This window comes from Carassius carassius, chromosome 26 (genome assembly GCF_963082965.1).
Source record: "Carassius carassius chromosome 26, fCarCar2.1, whole genome shotgun sequence".
NCBI classification, from domain to species: domain Eukaryota; kingdom Metazoa; phylum Chordata; class Actinopteri; order Cypriniformes; family Cyprinidae; genus Carassius; species Carassius carassius.
This window is the reverse complement of record NC_081780.1, coordinates 9,599,585-9,615,113: the sequence shown is the minus strand read 5'-3', so window position 1 is coordinate 9,615,113 and position 15,529 is coordinate 9,599,585. Positions and strand designations below refer to the sequence as shown.

At 33.8% G+C, this 15,529-nt stretch overlaps 1 protein-coding gene across 2 annotated transcripts in view; it reads right to left on the bottom strand.

Moving 5' to 3' along the window:
- The window catches only part of LOC132105729 (protein shisa-like-1a), a 30,260-nt gene extending 15,027 nt beyond the window's left edge, over positions 1-15,233 (bottom strand). The window contains exons 1-2 of one of the 2 annotated variants that reach the window (XM_059511082.1): positions 15,010-15,233; positions 6,954-7,091 (exon numbers count right to left, since the gene is read on the bottom strand). In XM_059511082.1, the coding sequence (XP_059367065.1) occupies positions 6,954-7,020 (67 nt within the window). In that variant the 5' untranslated portion in view covers positions 7,021-7,091; positions 15,010-15,233. Of the gene's footprint in view, positions 1-6,953; positions 7,094-15,009 lie in introns of both variants that reach the window. The other variant, XM_059511083.1, reaches the window with a different exon arrangement.
- Positions 15,234-15,529: the final 296 nt, after the last annotated feature.

Sequence of the window (15,529 nt, the reverse complement as noted above, 5' to 3'; positions counted from 1 at the left end):
CCTCTCGCTAATGACCAAAACGTCCAATTACATGAGTGCGCAGGCATATAGAGAGCCTGGTAATGACCGGAATAAATCAGCGCTGACAGGAGCGTGGGCCAGAGAGCCCTCCAGTGCCACCTTTGACACTATAAAGAGCCCAGTATTACAGGGGAAGTTATTTGGCAGTGCTCAGGCTATGTATCCATCAACCAAACAGGCAAAAAGTCAGGCAATAAGGCAAGTCTTTCATATTTGGAAAGGGGGAATAAAGAACAAAAGAAAAAGCTGGGGTGTGAAATGAAAACCACATGTTTGAGATTATTTTGTTCTCTTTTCCACCATGGCAGCGGGAGTATTTAAGTGTTTTTATTTTGGTACACCACATGATCAGCACCTAATATTGGTTTTCTGCACTGAATAATTTTGAATAATATCACTGTTTTCACAAAAAATATTAAGCAGCGCAGCTGTTTTCAACATTGATAATAAAAAGAAATGTTTCTTGACCACCAAATCAACATTAGAATGATTTCTGAAGGATAATGTAATGATGCTAAAATTTCAGCTTTGTCATCTCAGGAATAAATTACATTTGAAAATCTATTAAAATATAAAACAGCTCATTTAAATTGTAATACTATTTCACAATATGAATGTTTTTATGTATTTTAATTGTGATTTTAAGTCTCACAATGTGGCTTTGTTGTTATTTGACTTATATAGACTTTTTCTCAAGCTTACCATTTTTATTTTGTGCTCTTAAGGTGAAAACAGGCTGTCATAGCTTAATGTTGGTTTGGTGCTAGTCTCGTTGTTAAAAGAAATATTTGGAAATAAGTGATGTAATCTTTACTGCCTTCAGCAGTCTGATGACAAATGATGAGAACATTTTAGTCTTCAACAAAATAGATATAGCAAAACATGAATAAATCAAAGGCAATTTTAGCATGCAAAAAGCAACACCATGGTTCATTCTTTTTAATTCAGCACAAAAATGTGTGTCAATGCAATCTGTTAATTAGCCCTGAATAAATAAAAACATTGTTCACTTGTTTATTTGTTCATTGAATAATTAAGTCACTTTTAGAGTATAAATAACTACTTTATGCAATAAAAGTCAAATGTGTTATCAGTAAATAAACATTGTCACAACTTCAAATTCCCGCATTCTAAGTGCAAAAGTACAGTGTTTTATTATCTGTGTTGCACATTCAAGAACCGTAAACAGAACCAAAAGTCATAACTCATTTAGTTCAGGTATTCTTTAACACCGGTTCCCAGTCCTACTTAACACTGAACTTGGCAACTTCTCGTCCTCAGGCTTCTGCTCTTTCAGATAGTTCAGCTAAGAGAGATATGTCTGAACTGTAAAAAGTGTATGAAGGTAAATCAGTAGCAAAACTCGAGAGGTTGAAGATCTGATTTTGAGAACTTGTCATATTAATATTTGTATTTGTAAGTTAAAATTTACACTCACAGCTCTGATGTGAAAAGCTGAATCTTTCAATTTGCACACACAGACAATGATCAAAACACCCGTGTTTTGAATTGGAAGTTGTAGATTAATAGTCACAAATGTGTAGAATGACATTCACACAAAGAAAATGACATACACACATGTTTACGACATATTTACTTTTGCACTTTACTTCAGTTTCGCTGCACAACGTCAAGTCGGCACTTACAACCTCTCAGATCTGGAAGTACAAGTTCAAATCCTAGCGCTCTGACTTTTGCTACTCTTTTTGCGATATTCTGTTGCAAAACTCACTTGTGCACTTGTATATGCAGATGTGAGAGAGCAGAGCTGGGGGCGGGGCTTTGGTGCGAATGAAGACATTTTATTGGTCGATGCCCGACCAATGAACAACGCCAACTGTTTTCACTGAATATCCTTAGCTTTGACAGGATTTTAAGACACTGCATTCATTTTGCCATTCAGGTATTATCTAGTAGACAAATAATGCAACATATTTTATATGTATATCCCACTGCATATCACTCTACCAGAGTTGCAATATAATGCTGTTTTTATTATTTTTATGTTTTGTAAAAATAATTTTAACTTCTTCATTGGGTTAAATTCCTAATTTGCTTGTCAGTACTGAACCTTTTTAAATGCAACATTATTATAATTTTTTTTTTATTTTTTATAAAAATCGAGTGTTTAATAATGTCTAAATGTACATTAAACAGCAAAACCTAAAAATAAGCACTTATGACCAGAAATACTGTTTTGAACAACTAGTAGAGCTAAATACATGTATTTATTAAACATCAACAAGGCCATCTAGTGTTTAAGCAATGGAATTGCATATGAATATTATCTTTCTGGCCACCAAATGCCTCTAATTTAAAGCGTGCCTCTTTGCACTGGAATTTAAACCTAAATACTACAGTTATTGTAGTATAAATAATAACCATATTAGAAAATGTTATATTTCAAATGGTCATTCGTGGACCATAATTATTGCGCATATTATTTAGTACCATGATCTCTTCAAATTAACTAAACAGGACTGAGTTAACATGTAGTACAGTTATTTTATTGGTTAAAAGTTACACTTACTTGTTTAGTCACATTTTAACTGCCAAGGAGGAGTATGAGAACATCATGCTGTTCCATTTTCCAGTATAAAATGCTATTGTAATGCATAGTCATTAGTCAACGTAGTTATCCATACATAATCAATGCACTTTAAGTGTTACAAATTAGAAATCGCTGCAAATATAATGAAACTGCTGTCTGTCCCAATTAATACATTTCAAGCATATTGACAAAACGTCTAGTTTAGTACTATTGATAGCTCCATGAACCACGTGACCGCGTGGCGGTGAGATCAAAGCATGTTCTGGTACAGCGAGTTTACTCTGTAATATGCAGTGGGATATACATATAAAATATGTTGCATTATTTGTCTACTAGATAATACCTGAATGGCAAAATGAATGCAGTGTCTTAAAATCCTGTCAAAGCTAAGGATATTCAGCGAAAACAATTGGCGTTGTTCATTGGTCGGGCATCGACCAATAAAATGTCTTCATTCGCACCAAAGCCCCGCCCCCAGCTCTGCTCTCTCACATCTGCATATACAAGTGCACAAGTGAGTTTTGCAACAGAATATCGCAAAAAGAGTAGCAAAAGTCAGAGCGCTAGGATTTGAACTTGTACTTCCAGATCTGAGAGGTTGTAAGTGCCGACTTGACGTTGTGCAGCGAAACTGAAGTAAAGTGCAAAAGTAAATATGTCGTAAACATGTGTGTATGTCATTTTCTTTGTGTGAATGTCATTCTACACATTTGTGACTACTAATCTACAATTTCCAATTCAAAACACGGGTGTTTTGATCATTGTCTGTGTGTGCAAATTGAAAGATTCATCTTTTCACATCAGAGCTGTGAGTGTAAATTTTAACTTACAAATACAAATATTAATATGACAAGTTCTCAAAATCAGATCTTCAACCTCTCGAGTTTTGCTACTGATTTACCTTCATAAAAGTGCACCATGACATCTCTCATTGCTTACAAAAGGCACACAAGACATTTGCTCAGAAAAAAACAAAGATGAATAGCGAACTCTTTCATGCATATTGAAGTGAGCTCAGTCAAGAAAGCCTACTAAATGTTTTAAGGATACTGACTTTACCATAAATGGGTAGGTTTATGACTATTACCTCAGGGAACGGCAGATTTTGGATGGGGTAGAATGCCTCATGAAGCCAAACACGAGCTGTGTGGACTCGTAAAGGTGAAAGTTCACTCTCTTGTGGGAGCTTTGGCAGATGAAGGAAGTCAGCATGTGTTTTCTGGCAGAGAGAGCAGATCTACCTGGTTGTGTTTTATAATGATGGTAGACTGTAGCTCTTACTCATAATAACTAGTTACATGACTGCAAAGAACATTCTGTGAAAGAAATATTAAATATTTACAGATGTTTGAATGAGGGCCTTGTCCTCAACTTTTTAGGTAATTGTGTCTGTCTATGTTAGAATTAACATGTCTGCACTCACTGGAGAATGGTTTATGAATGATTATGAATGATATGCACTATTTCTCCATGATGTTCAGCCATTAGGTTTGTGAAAAAAAAAAGAACTCTGTTCTCTGCTTTTTGCCGTGTTCACTTTGGGGACAGGTTTTGCTTCATTTGAGATATTTATCTCTTCTGTGTCGGGTGAGATATGGCTCAGGAGTTACATAAACAATCTCAGAAGTCTGTGTGTGAGATACTTCTGGCTCCGCTTGTCTGTTGAAATATCCTGGGGTGAGTCGTGCCACTTCAGTGTGCACTAATTTAGCACAAAAACACTCTCAATCCACTTTAAGCAGATGCTAAGTGCTTTGAAATGTGACTTTTTTAATGTAATCTGCATTTTTTTTTACTTGATGTTTATTGAAACTTTGAACCTTTAGACAATATGTTCAAATAATAATACAAATGTTTGTATGTGTGTATGCATCATATTTGATAAATTAGCAATTAATGGTAATTTATTATTCTCAACAAAAATATTTTCATTGCATTCACAATTTTTGAGAAATTAATCTTGGTTTAATTTTATTATTTATAAAGGAAACTATCTTTGCTTTTTTTTTTTTTTTTTGCAGTCAAAAACAGCCCCAATATTACATGTATATATAAATATCAACTTTTATGCAAATATACATACATACTATTCAAAAGTTTGTGGTTGATGTGACTGAAATTCTAAGGCTGCTTTTATTTGTAAAAATAAATAAATAATAAATCACAGTAAAAACAGTAATACTACAATTTAAAATAAACGTTTTCTGTTTTTATATATCTTAAAATATAATTTATTCCTGTCATGGCAATGGTGATTTTTTTCAGCCTTTTGAATTTTCAGTGTCATATGTATCCTTTAGAAATCATATATATGCTGAGTTGATGCTCAAGATTTCTTATTATTATCATTTTTGAAAAAGGTTGTACTGTTTTTTTGTGGAACCCATATATCTGGACTTTTTTAAAATAAATGAATTTGAAAAAAATAAAAAAGTATCATTATAAATATCTGTTACTTTTATCAATTTAATGCATTTTTTGTTGAATAAAAGTATTAATATCTTTCCAAAAAAAAAAAAACTGATCCCAAACTTTTGAAATGGAGAATTAACATACAGTATATATAGTGGAGCAATGCTGTACAGTCAAATATGCTAGAAAGAGCTAGTCTCCTGAATTATCCATAACTTAGCGCTCAAACCTCGCTTACAAAGTTTGGGAATTGTTCTGTGCAAATTGCATTCAGGCGATCTTTTTGGCCATGTTTGGACCGTTACCTGATTTGCATAATTCCTTTAGTGAATTGGGTGCTAAAACAACACAAACAGCATTTGTAAATAAATGACTATCAACAGGCACAGTTCATTCTTAGTGAATCCCCCCTTGAGTAAGGTACGTCTTGAAAAATTACAGAGCGAGTGTACAGGGCTTGAAAAGGTATGTGTATAAATTTTCCCCATATATTTTTCCAAATATTTCTCTCCGTCTCTTACATCCTGTAACAACAGCACAGTCTTCGGAGCTCGATCCAAACACACATCTGTCATGGCCTGGCCTTTAATTTCATGGCAGAATCAGGCTTGAGGCTCTTGTACTGGCTGTTTGTCTGACGGGAAATGTGGATGTAGGTATTGAATTAATCTTAGGGCCATTTGATGAAATGTTTGGCGAGATTCTATTGATTAGATGAACAGTAGTAGAGGCTTATGCTTTGCATTAAGATTTCCATTTAGTGAGTTTTGCTGGGAGTTGAGGAGTAAAAAGGTAGATTAGATTCAGTTGGACGTGAGTTTGATGCAAATTGTTGAACCAGAGATTTATTAAAAAGTCAGAAAAGACTTTTGGTACAGATGAGATCATTTGAATGACATATTTGCCAGAATAAACCATGTATGAACTCCACAGCTTCCAGTATGTGATTGAATCTTCATAATAAAGACAATTGTTATTTAATCAAAAATATGAATAGCCTATGCAAATAGATACAAATCATATTTTATAAATCAGGGTTTTATGATCATTTATTAATAAAAGAATTGCATCCATTAACTGCTTTGTGGGTCTCAAAAACAACTATATATATATATATATATATATATATATATATATATATATATATATATATATATATATATATATATATATATATATATATATATATACACACACACACACACACACACAAACACACACATAGATGAGGAGTTTATTTGCTAAAACAGATAACCCCATTTAAAAAAAAAAAAAAAAAAAAAGTTTTTTTATTATGTTATCATGTTTATATTGTTTATAGTAGTATTTTTTAAAAAAATCAAAATAACCCAACTGCAGTTTGAGATTAATTGGACTGCAAAATGAAAACACATGATTTTTAAAAATGGTTACTGGAACAATGTTTGTTTTTGCTAATTAACTCTTCATATATGAACACACAAACACAAACACACACTACATGTATTAATTTTAATTATTGTATAATAATTTTTCTTCAATTTAATTATTTAATATAATAAAAAATATGCCAGTTGCTTCTTGGAACTGCTACACAAATAGTAAACAAACCTTTTTGGACGTTTTAGTTTATTTTGCACATACTAGATGGCCTTTTATTTGCTTTCAGTGACTTCACAGATATTACTTTACCCTCTGTGCGTGTTTGATGCTTGTCTAACTAATCACTGCACACTTTGCCGGCCAGAAAGAACAAATAGGCCAGTCTTAAATGACTCATGTTGTGTAATAAGTCCAAATGCAGTCATTAGTAACTGAGAAAGTCAAAGTTGAATAAGAGTTTCTGCCAAGTCAGATCCTTAAAATTGTGACTCATTCTGCAACACATCCAAGTCATGACATCTGAAAGCATGTGCCTGACTGAGATTGTGTTCTAATGTAAAACACAGAAATAATATAAATATGCAACACCTGTTTGATCTGGACTTACCTGCAGTGGACAGCAGGATAAAGATGACGGCCAGGGTGTTGAAGGACCAGCGGCCGTTCATGGTCATCTCTCAGCCCTCATGAAGAAAGTCAACACACACTCATTTCTCACCGCCTGGTGGTCATTTTATTCTGCAAACTCTGGAAGAAAACACACACACACACACACACACACACACACACACACACACACACACACACACACACACACACACACACACACACACACACACACACACACACACACAAAATATACAGGTGTTTAAACTGTTCCAAAATTAAATGTAATGGAGTGAACAGCTCATGCATTTTGTGAACAAAGACATCTGTTGGGCTTGAGTTACACATGCAATTACTGATAAGATGGAGCTACAGCTGGCGTTACACCGATCCTTTCATTAGTGCTGTCAAAAGGGAACTCTTGAGAGATTAATGATGAAGATTTGAGATTTGAGAATATTGATGAAGGGATCTTGGTTTGAAAAATACCACCAATATGCGCTCATGACAAATAGATAGAGAATGTTGCAAGGGATTATATGCGATAATTCCTTATTGATGATTCTGTCCGTGCTTGTCTCTGCATGGGCTCTCTCTGATGAAAAGCACATTTTTTAACAGAGCAATATGAATAAAGCTCTCCAGTCCCAACACAACATATCAAATCGAATCGGTCTGTCTAAAGCCTTTTCAAAGCCTCCATATCCTCCCGAATCATGGTACAACTGTCGTGAGACACATAAGAAAAGATATAAGATGTGCCAAAGACGGTGTGTTTGGAATAGAATACTAACATACTTGCTACTGGAGGCCATGCAGTAACTGCATACTTGTGTGTGTGTGTGTGTGTGTGTGTGTTGTATATGGTCAGAGCCATTGTCTTGTGGTTATTACATCATGCGCACAATGTGGGCATGAGCGCAAATCAGGCTTATGTATTTTCCTATTACTATTGCAGTTTTTATTTGTAAAACAAGATAGATATACATTAATATTGGCTAATTTAAATACTACATATGTATATATTTTAAGATATTCATTTAATAATTGTTAATAATTATTTAATTTTTACATTACATTTGTTTTAGATTTTGTAATGAATCATTTATTTTAATTGATTATTAATAAAAAAAAAAATTCCCCATTTGATTTAGTCAAAAAGAGAAATGTTCTAATGTTTGGCAGTCCACTCAATCAATCAAGTTCAGATTTATCTCTTATTGCCTCGTGGGCAACATTTCAAATCTTCAGATATTTTCTTGTGTATGTGTTTAATTATATTAAGATTGATTAAATGTTATACATTTATTAGAATAACTGTAATTCATTTGTAAACTATACTGTTCAATAAATATTTACTTTAATGACCAATTATTAATTTAATAATCACATTTAATAACTGATTCTTATTTGTTTTATATCACTTGATCTAGTAAAATGGGAAAAAAATGTTACCACTCAAGTCAGAAAACTTGAAATAAATAAATAAAATCACTATAATTTATGGTTTATTTGTCATTGCCTGCTTGTATTGTAGTTAAATATAAAGTCAAGTCAAGCATCCTGTATTCTGGACCACTCTATCCTGGCAAATTTTATCTAATGTTGTAGGTCATCCAGGCTTCTCATGCATACAGACTTCACTATGGTGCACAGTATGTGTTCTACATGATGCAAAAGTAGTGAAAGCAGTATGCTATACAGTACCCAGAGACTATATCAGGATGCTGAAAGGGGCTGACAGGAGGACCACATGGAATAGATGCATGTGACCTACCTAAGACAGAGATCTTCATTCAGGAAGAGAGGAAATATGTCCCTTAAGCACAACCAACTACTGGTTAGATGGAGCTGCACTGCATAATGCATGTGTTGATGTGTGCTAGGTGTGTGTATGTGTGTGTGTGTATGTCTCCAGATATATATTTGTCATCAATCTTTCTTATCTTTCTCTGTGTGTAGTCAGCATGTCTGTGTTTGGTTTAAAGCTACATTCGCTCAAAGCTGGCCGTCTGTCATAACACGTCACCATGCCAATCCGCCTCTGTCACCCATGCAGGCCTCTGAATGGCTTGTTGGCAGTAGGAAACACTCCCTCTTGCCAACATGAAGAAAACAAATCACACACAGTTACACACACACACACATACCAGAAGCAAATAACGTGTATCCATATGCATTCTTTTTCAGATAAGCCTATGGCACTGATAAACACACCATAAAATATTAGCTTCCAGACATATCTATTTGATTTCAAATCCTCCTGGTCACAGGTAAGGTATGTTTGTTTGTATCCACTGTGTGTTATTATATTTCCTCATGTTTTTACAGAAATCATATATTACTGTGCAGTTACAGAATCATATTGTGCAAAAAAAAAAAAAAAAGACACTGTTGAGTCTCAACAATCAGATTTCCCTCTTTTTCTGAATTCCAGATGAGGTTTACTCAGTTATTATGCCTTAAGTCAAAGCTGATCTCTTCATATCTTAATCGTATAAAGAAAGCAGCTCTGTTTGTGTTTATTGTTGCTTTAATACTCCGCCGAGGTCTGAGGAGATACCGGACATCTGCTGTGCGGCTCAGATGAAACCAAAGTTGCACTTTTACATGCTAAAAGCAGAAAACAAAAAACATACGGTGGGAAAAAACACTGTCCTACGCACATGCAAACAGCTTTAGTGTTACCGTGGAAACTCAGAGGCATTCAGAAAGTGTGTGAGGAATGAAGAGACAGTTTAGCCAAAAAGGAAAATGACATAATTGTTTGCTCACACTCATGGCGTTAAAAACCTGTATGACTTGTTTTCTTTTTTGTAACAAGGAAAATATATTTTGAAGACCGTTTCAAGACTGTTTTGTCCACAGGAAAAGCCTGTGGAGTTTTGTATAGTAAAAACAAGACAACAAAACAAACGATGACAACAACAACAAGAATAAGAAAAATATATTTTTATTCTGCTTTGTAAATAAGAAAATTAGTATTACATATGTTTTATATATAATGTTAATATATATTGATATATATTCATCTTGATTTATACATATTTAAAATATGATATACTTAATTATATGATATAAATCATTATTAATATTATAATATTATTTAATAAATTCAAATTATTAATTTGATTTTAATAATCATACTTACATTTATAGCATATTAATGAATAATAATGTATAATTAATAATTATAATAATTATAATAATTACTTTAATAATCATAAATTGTCAATTATTAACTTTATTTAATAATGATAATACATATTTTATTTATTAATTTAATCATCAATGATCATTTTTTTAATGATAAAAAAACATATTTTGAAGAATGTTTTTTACAGTTTTTGTCCATACAGTGAAAAGCAGCGACATTCAAAAGAACATTGTATAGACATATTCTAAGAACAAACAAAAAAGAGAAACTATTTTTCCTAAATTTTATAATTCTTCTTTACAAAACAAGATTTTAAAAACATCTTCTTTTGGTATCAGGTGTAGTACTTTGAATGGCTCTTGTTTTACAAGTGAAAATCTGACCAAGGTTTCCATATTTTCAGCAAAACTGAAAACACAGAACGATACATTGTGTTCCTCAGATGGATCAGTCCCTCAGAAACAGAAGTGTGGTGCATATGGCTCTGAAATCTCTGACATTTGTGTCCAAATCTACTAGCAGTGGCTCTCCTGGCAGTACATCACATAGCGCTTCACAGAAGAGTGTGAAGGACTTTCTTCTCCCAGAGCTACACTGCACTGTGTTTATCAATCCCCTCCGGACCCTTGTGCATGTGTGAAAATGTAGGAGAGAATGTCTCTGAGCAAACGAGAACTCACAAAATTCTCCTAGAGCTGCGCTGAAGTCATTGTTCCTCTCTGAAGATCAATTCATATTTATATTCATATGCTCCTCCACACACCCGCTGCCTCTGACTATTGAATAATAGAGTAGCTACTTACTAATAGTTTGTGAATTTTCTGTCGCTAGTTCATTTTTTATCACAGCATGCTTTGTAAACTAATGTCAGTTTAGAGGGAAACAATGCCAGACTGGGAGAAGATTCAACATCATCCTTTGAGACAAGTTCCTTTCTGTTCTTTTGGTTTCAAGGGGAGTTTTTTGACAGAATTGGGTAGGGGAGGTCTGCGATACCTGAAGAGAGGTTAGCGTCCCCATTCATCTCAGAGGCAGTTTTAGGTGCAGGACTCCCAGACGTAGCAGACAAGTAAAGAATATGTATATGCTTGCAAAGAATACATCTACTTCTTAATGTCTATGAAGAAAGATGCTTTTTTTGCTCACAAAATGCTATAGTTGGCATTGGCAGTTGCTAAGTGGATCATGCTAACTAGCCAAACTTGTTGGGTAAAGTGCCTGATCTGACTGGTCAGACTCTCTAGACATTCCTTTTAAAGGAAAATGAATGTGAAAGCACTGAATTCAAGAGTCAGCCACTATATCAAGATTTTGGATAATTTTGCTCGTTAAGTCTGATTGATATTCTCAGAGGTCTCTGAAATGTGTATGAGAGGGATCTGGCACACAAAAAGAGCCTCTATAGTGCTCAACGCTCACTACCCGATTGCACTATTCATATTCAAAAGCACCGCAGGACCAAATGCAAAGTGATACAGAATTTCAGAATGTCCCTTAGTTATTGGTCTTTTGCTTTCTGCCTGGAAACTGTAAAAAAAAACTTCCATAAAGTCAAACATGAAGTTTGCTGTCCAGCTCACAAAAATGTTTGATTTTTACTTTTATGCTTTTGGTAGTCTAAAAAAAAAAAAAAAAAAAAAAAAAAACTGCGTCCAGGGATTAATGTGTTAGGATGAATTGAGAATGTGTTGAACACTGAGGAGAGGGACGGGTACATTTAGATAACATGAACTAACGTCATTAGCACTGCAGATGGTACAGTCTGTTCTCTGCTCATCCCCATAGTTACCATCAATACCCCTTACCTAAAACCACAAAGAATGGCACCTTCAAACACCTTAAACACCAGACAACTGGCATTGTTGTGTTCTGCTTTGAATTAACTCTCTGCCATTCAGAATGAAACATTATTATTATTATTATTAATATTATCATGTATTTATAATTTAAAGCTTTATATTCTAACAACAAAATGACTGTTGTTGTAATATTAAAAAAAATATATATATATATATATATTTATATATATATATATATTGTCGTTGTTATTGTTTGATCATCATCATTATTATTATTATTGACATGTTTTATATCATCATGATCCTTTTAAATATACAAAATAAATTGTTTTAATATTATTAAAATAAAAATTGTCTATATTAAAAATAAAGATGAGACACTAAAATGATCATAATGAATAAATTATTATTATTATATATTTTATATACTTATAACGTGATTCGTTTTTATAGTTATACTAATAAAATAACTATTGTTGTTGTTGTTTATTATTCAATTAAAATTTACTTTATTATAATTCAATATTATTATTTTAATGTTATAAAAATATGTAATAATAACGACACTATTCATTAAAAGGTTTTATTGAAAAAAGTCATTGATGGGAACCATCCTAAAATAAGACTCTGGGGAGAATATGATAATAAATTGGTTGCTTTATTATGACCAGCTTTTGAGCCTATACGTTTTTCAGTCATAAAGGTTGACTGCATTGATTGTCCATTTAAATGAGAGAAAGACAGCAAATAGATTTTATCCCCCCTCTTTCTCTGTCCATTTACCCAGTTCTCGGTCAAATTAAGCCCTCTTGTTTTTCTTTGCAGTGTTACTAAAAAGCTATTTTATTGTTCCTCTGTGTCAGTTTTTTGCTGTAGTTTGAGTATGATGCAGAAAGACACACACACACACTGTCTTTAAGCGACTCTGATGGTCCTGTGTGTACATCATGAACCCGAGGGAAGACTTACCTGCAGTGTGATCGACTGCTCTTAGCTTTAAGCTACTAGTGCCTCAGGCGGATCGGTGTTTAAAGCAGAGCATCAGGTGTAAGACTTGGACATCCTCAGAGAAATTAGAAGATTTTTGCCTTTCAAGTCATGTATTCAAAGCAAACGGAGACATCCAGAGCAGGTTGTTTGTAATTGAGAAGAATCTCTTTTTCTCTGTGAAAGGCAGATAACCAGTGCTACTGGGGCAAAAGGGGGCTGAAATATGGCTCTCATTAAAACTAGCCCCTTTGTTCTCCTGCTACATGTATTTCTCACCTCAGAGAGATGACGTGTCGAGACTAAAATTAGGAGCCTAAATTTGGCTTCTGATTAAGAGGGAACATTTTCTAGACAGTGTTTCCTAAATAATAATGTCACATTTCTGAATTTAAACTTTGGGATTTAAGAAGCCTTTAACCCCATGCTGGACATTCAGGTAGAGTCACAAAAACTGAACCCGCTGTGTGGGCTGAGGTGTTTCCTTTCCAGTGATGTGCAAATTAAAGATCAGCAGTTGATATTTAATATTATTACTTTATGAAATACTTGATTCTGATTGGTCAGTCACAGGATTCAGAAGATATTTCCTAATATTTGCTGTTGTCCATGGCAATGTTGTTTATCAGAGAGCAGATTCGGATAACTGAACATCACCGACTGTATAGTGCAGGGTTGTTATTGTTCCTGAAAATAGTATTAAAAATATTTTTTTTGCAATTGAAATAAAGTTTAAATAGAATATAAATATTAGACGGAAAACTTAAGTGAAAAATAAAAACATTACCTTAAGCAACTAACTGGGAAAAAGTTTGCAATTACTAAAACTGTAATAAAAAAAGAAATATAAATACAAATGTAAAAAAATTACAAAGGCACATAACAAAATCATTAAATAAAAAAATAATAGCTAATTTATTATATAATATAAAACAATGTTGCCTTAGTGAGACCATAGTGAGAATGACCTTAGAGGTTTGTCTTCTCTATTAGGAAAAGCATTTTTATCTACATAGAATAATGTATAGGTATGATAATGAAATATAATATAGCATTAATTTATATACAATGCATGTATTTAAATATATACAATTAGTAATAGATTTAATATTTCATGTCAGGTAAAGTATATCGCTCTGTTTCTTTCCCCAACTGACTGTTTATTATCCCCTAATTGAATTTAGTTTTAATATTTAGCTTTGAAACATTTAAAAATTATTAAAAACTATTTAAATTAATTGAAGAAAATAGTTTATAAAAATAACAAATTATTATTATTAAAATAATTAAAATGAATATTAATGTTATATTTTATATTTTTTAATTATTAAAATTAATAATTGAATCCCAAACCCAAAAGCTTAGAGCAGTAGTATTCTGGTCATGTTGACACTAGATGCGTCTGATCGAGCTGTGAGGGTTCCTGTGGCACTCTTTAAAAACCAGCTCGAGGACTCCGAACAAAATCACTCACCACTGCTCAGCTGAGGACGCATTCTGATAAACTAAAGTATGCTTGAGTACACCAACTGACATCCCAACCTCTCACAGGCGAGAGAGCTGTCAAACACACGCAGACTCGCACACAGTCTGTAAAATAACAGAGGTGGGGAACCCAGTTATTAGTAGTGAATTGCTGCTGGGATGCTTCTGTCATCAACAAATACAGACAGAGGCTGAATGGATGCACATCTGCAGTTGACTAAGACTAAGTTCTTTACATTGTAAAAACAAGAAACTCACTTGTTTCCAAGTTACCATCTCTCTAGATGTTTCCTTTCCAGTGCCGAGCAAAAGGGAAATTCAGACACTCAGGAAATCCAAATAATTAGCAGTTCCTCTTTAACCTGTCTAATCATATAAAGCTTGAAGCACTGACGTATTGAGATACATATCGGTTCCCACAATATTCCACATTAGCTCAAAACAGTCAACCTCTTCACCCAATCAATGCTCAGAAATACCAATAACATACCGCAACTTTGCCTGTGAGTTCAATAAAACCAAAAGGTCTGTTCCAAGTTCAGCACATGTGATTTAAACATTTGGCTGCGCTTTTGAAAACAGAAAGAAAAGCGTGTTTTTTCGTTAATGAGAAGCAGAGCCAGTCTTACCTCTTTCTGTGTCTTTCTCTCTTGTAGAGCTAGTTTGCCTGATGTTATAGCATGTTGAATGAGGCTCTCTGATGGAGTACGGCATAAACACACAGGTACACACTCATCCTGCTGTTTCCACTGTGTTCAGCCTGTCATCGGAAAGAGAAGATGAACGGAGGTAAAGGGGAGGAGAGGAAACATGCACTTCTGCCCTCTACCTTCCATGTGCTGGGTCCCTGCACTTAAACTGAGCACAGACAGAGCAAGCGAGAGAGTGAGAGGCAGAGGGAGGGGTGTTTGTGTGTGTGTGTGTGTATGTGTGTGTGTGGGTGTGGGTAAGGTTTTGCCTACATTGAGAGGATAGTAAAACCTGAAATCACCTACATTGTGTGGAGCAGTCAAAGGTCCATCTCCATGGGAAAAACATGAAAAATGTTTTCAATTTCAAAATGCAGAAAATATTTTCAGTTCTTGAAGTACACCCCCCACCCAAGAGTTTAAATCATGAGAAAATATCAACAAGAAATGCATGAGTAAA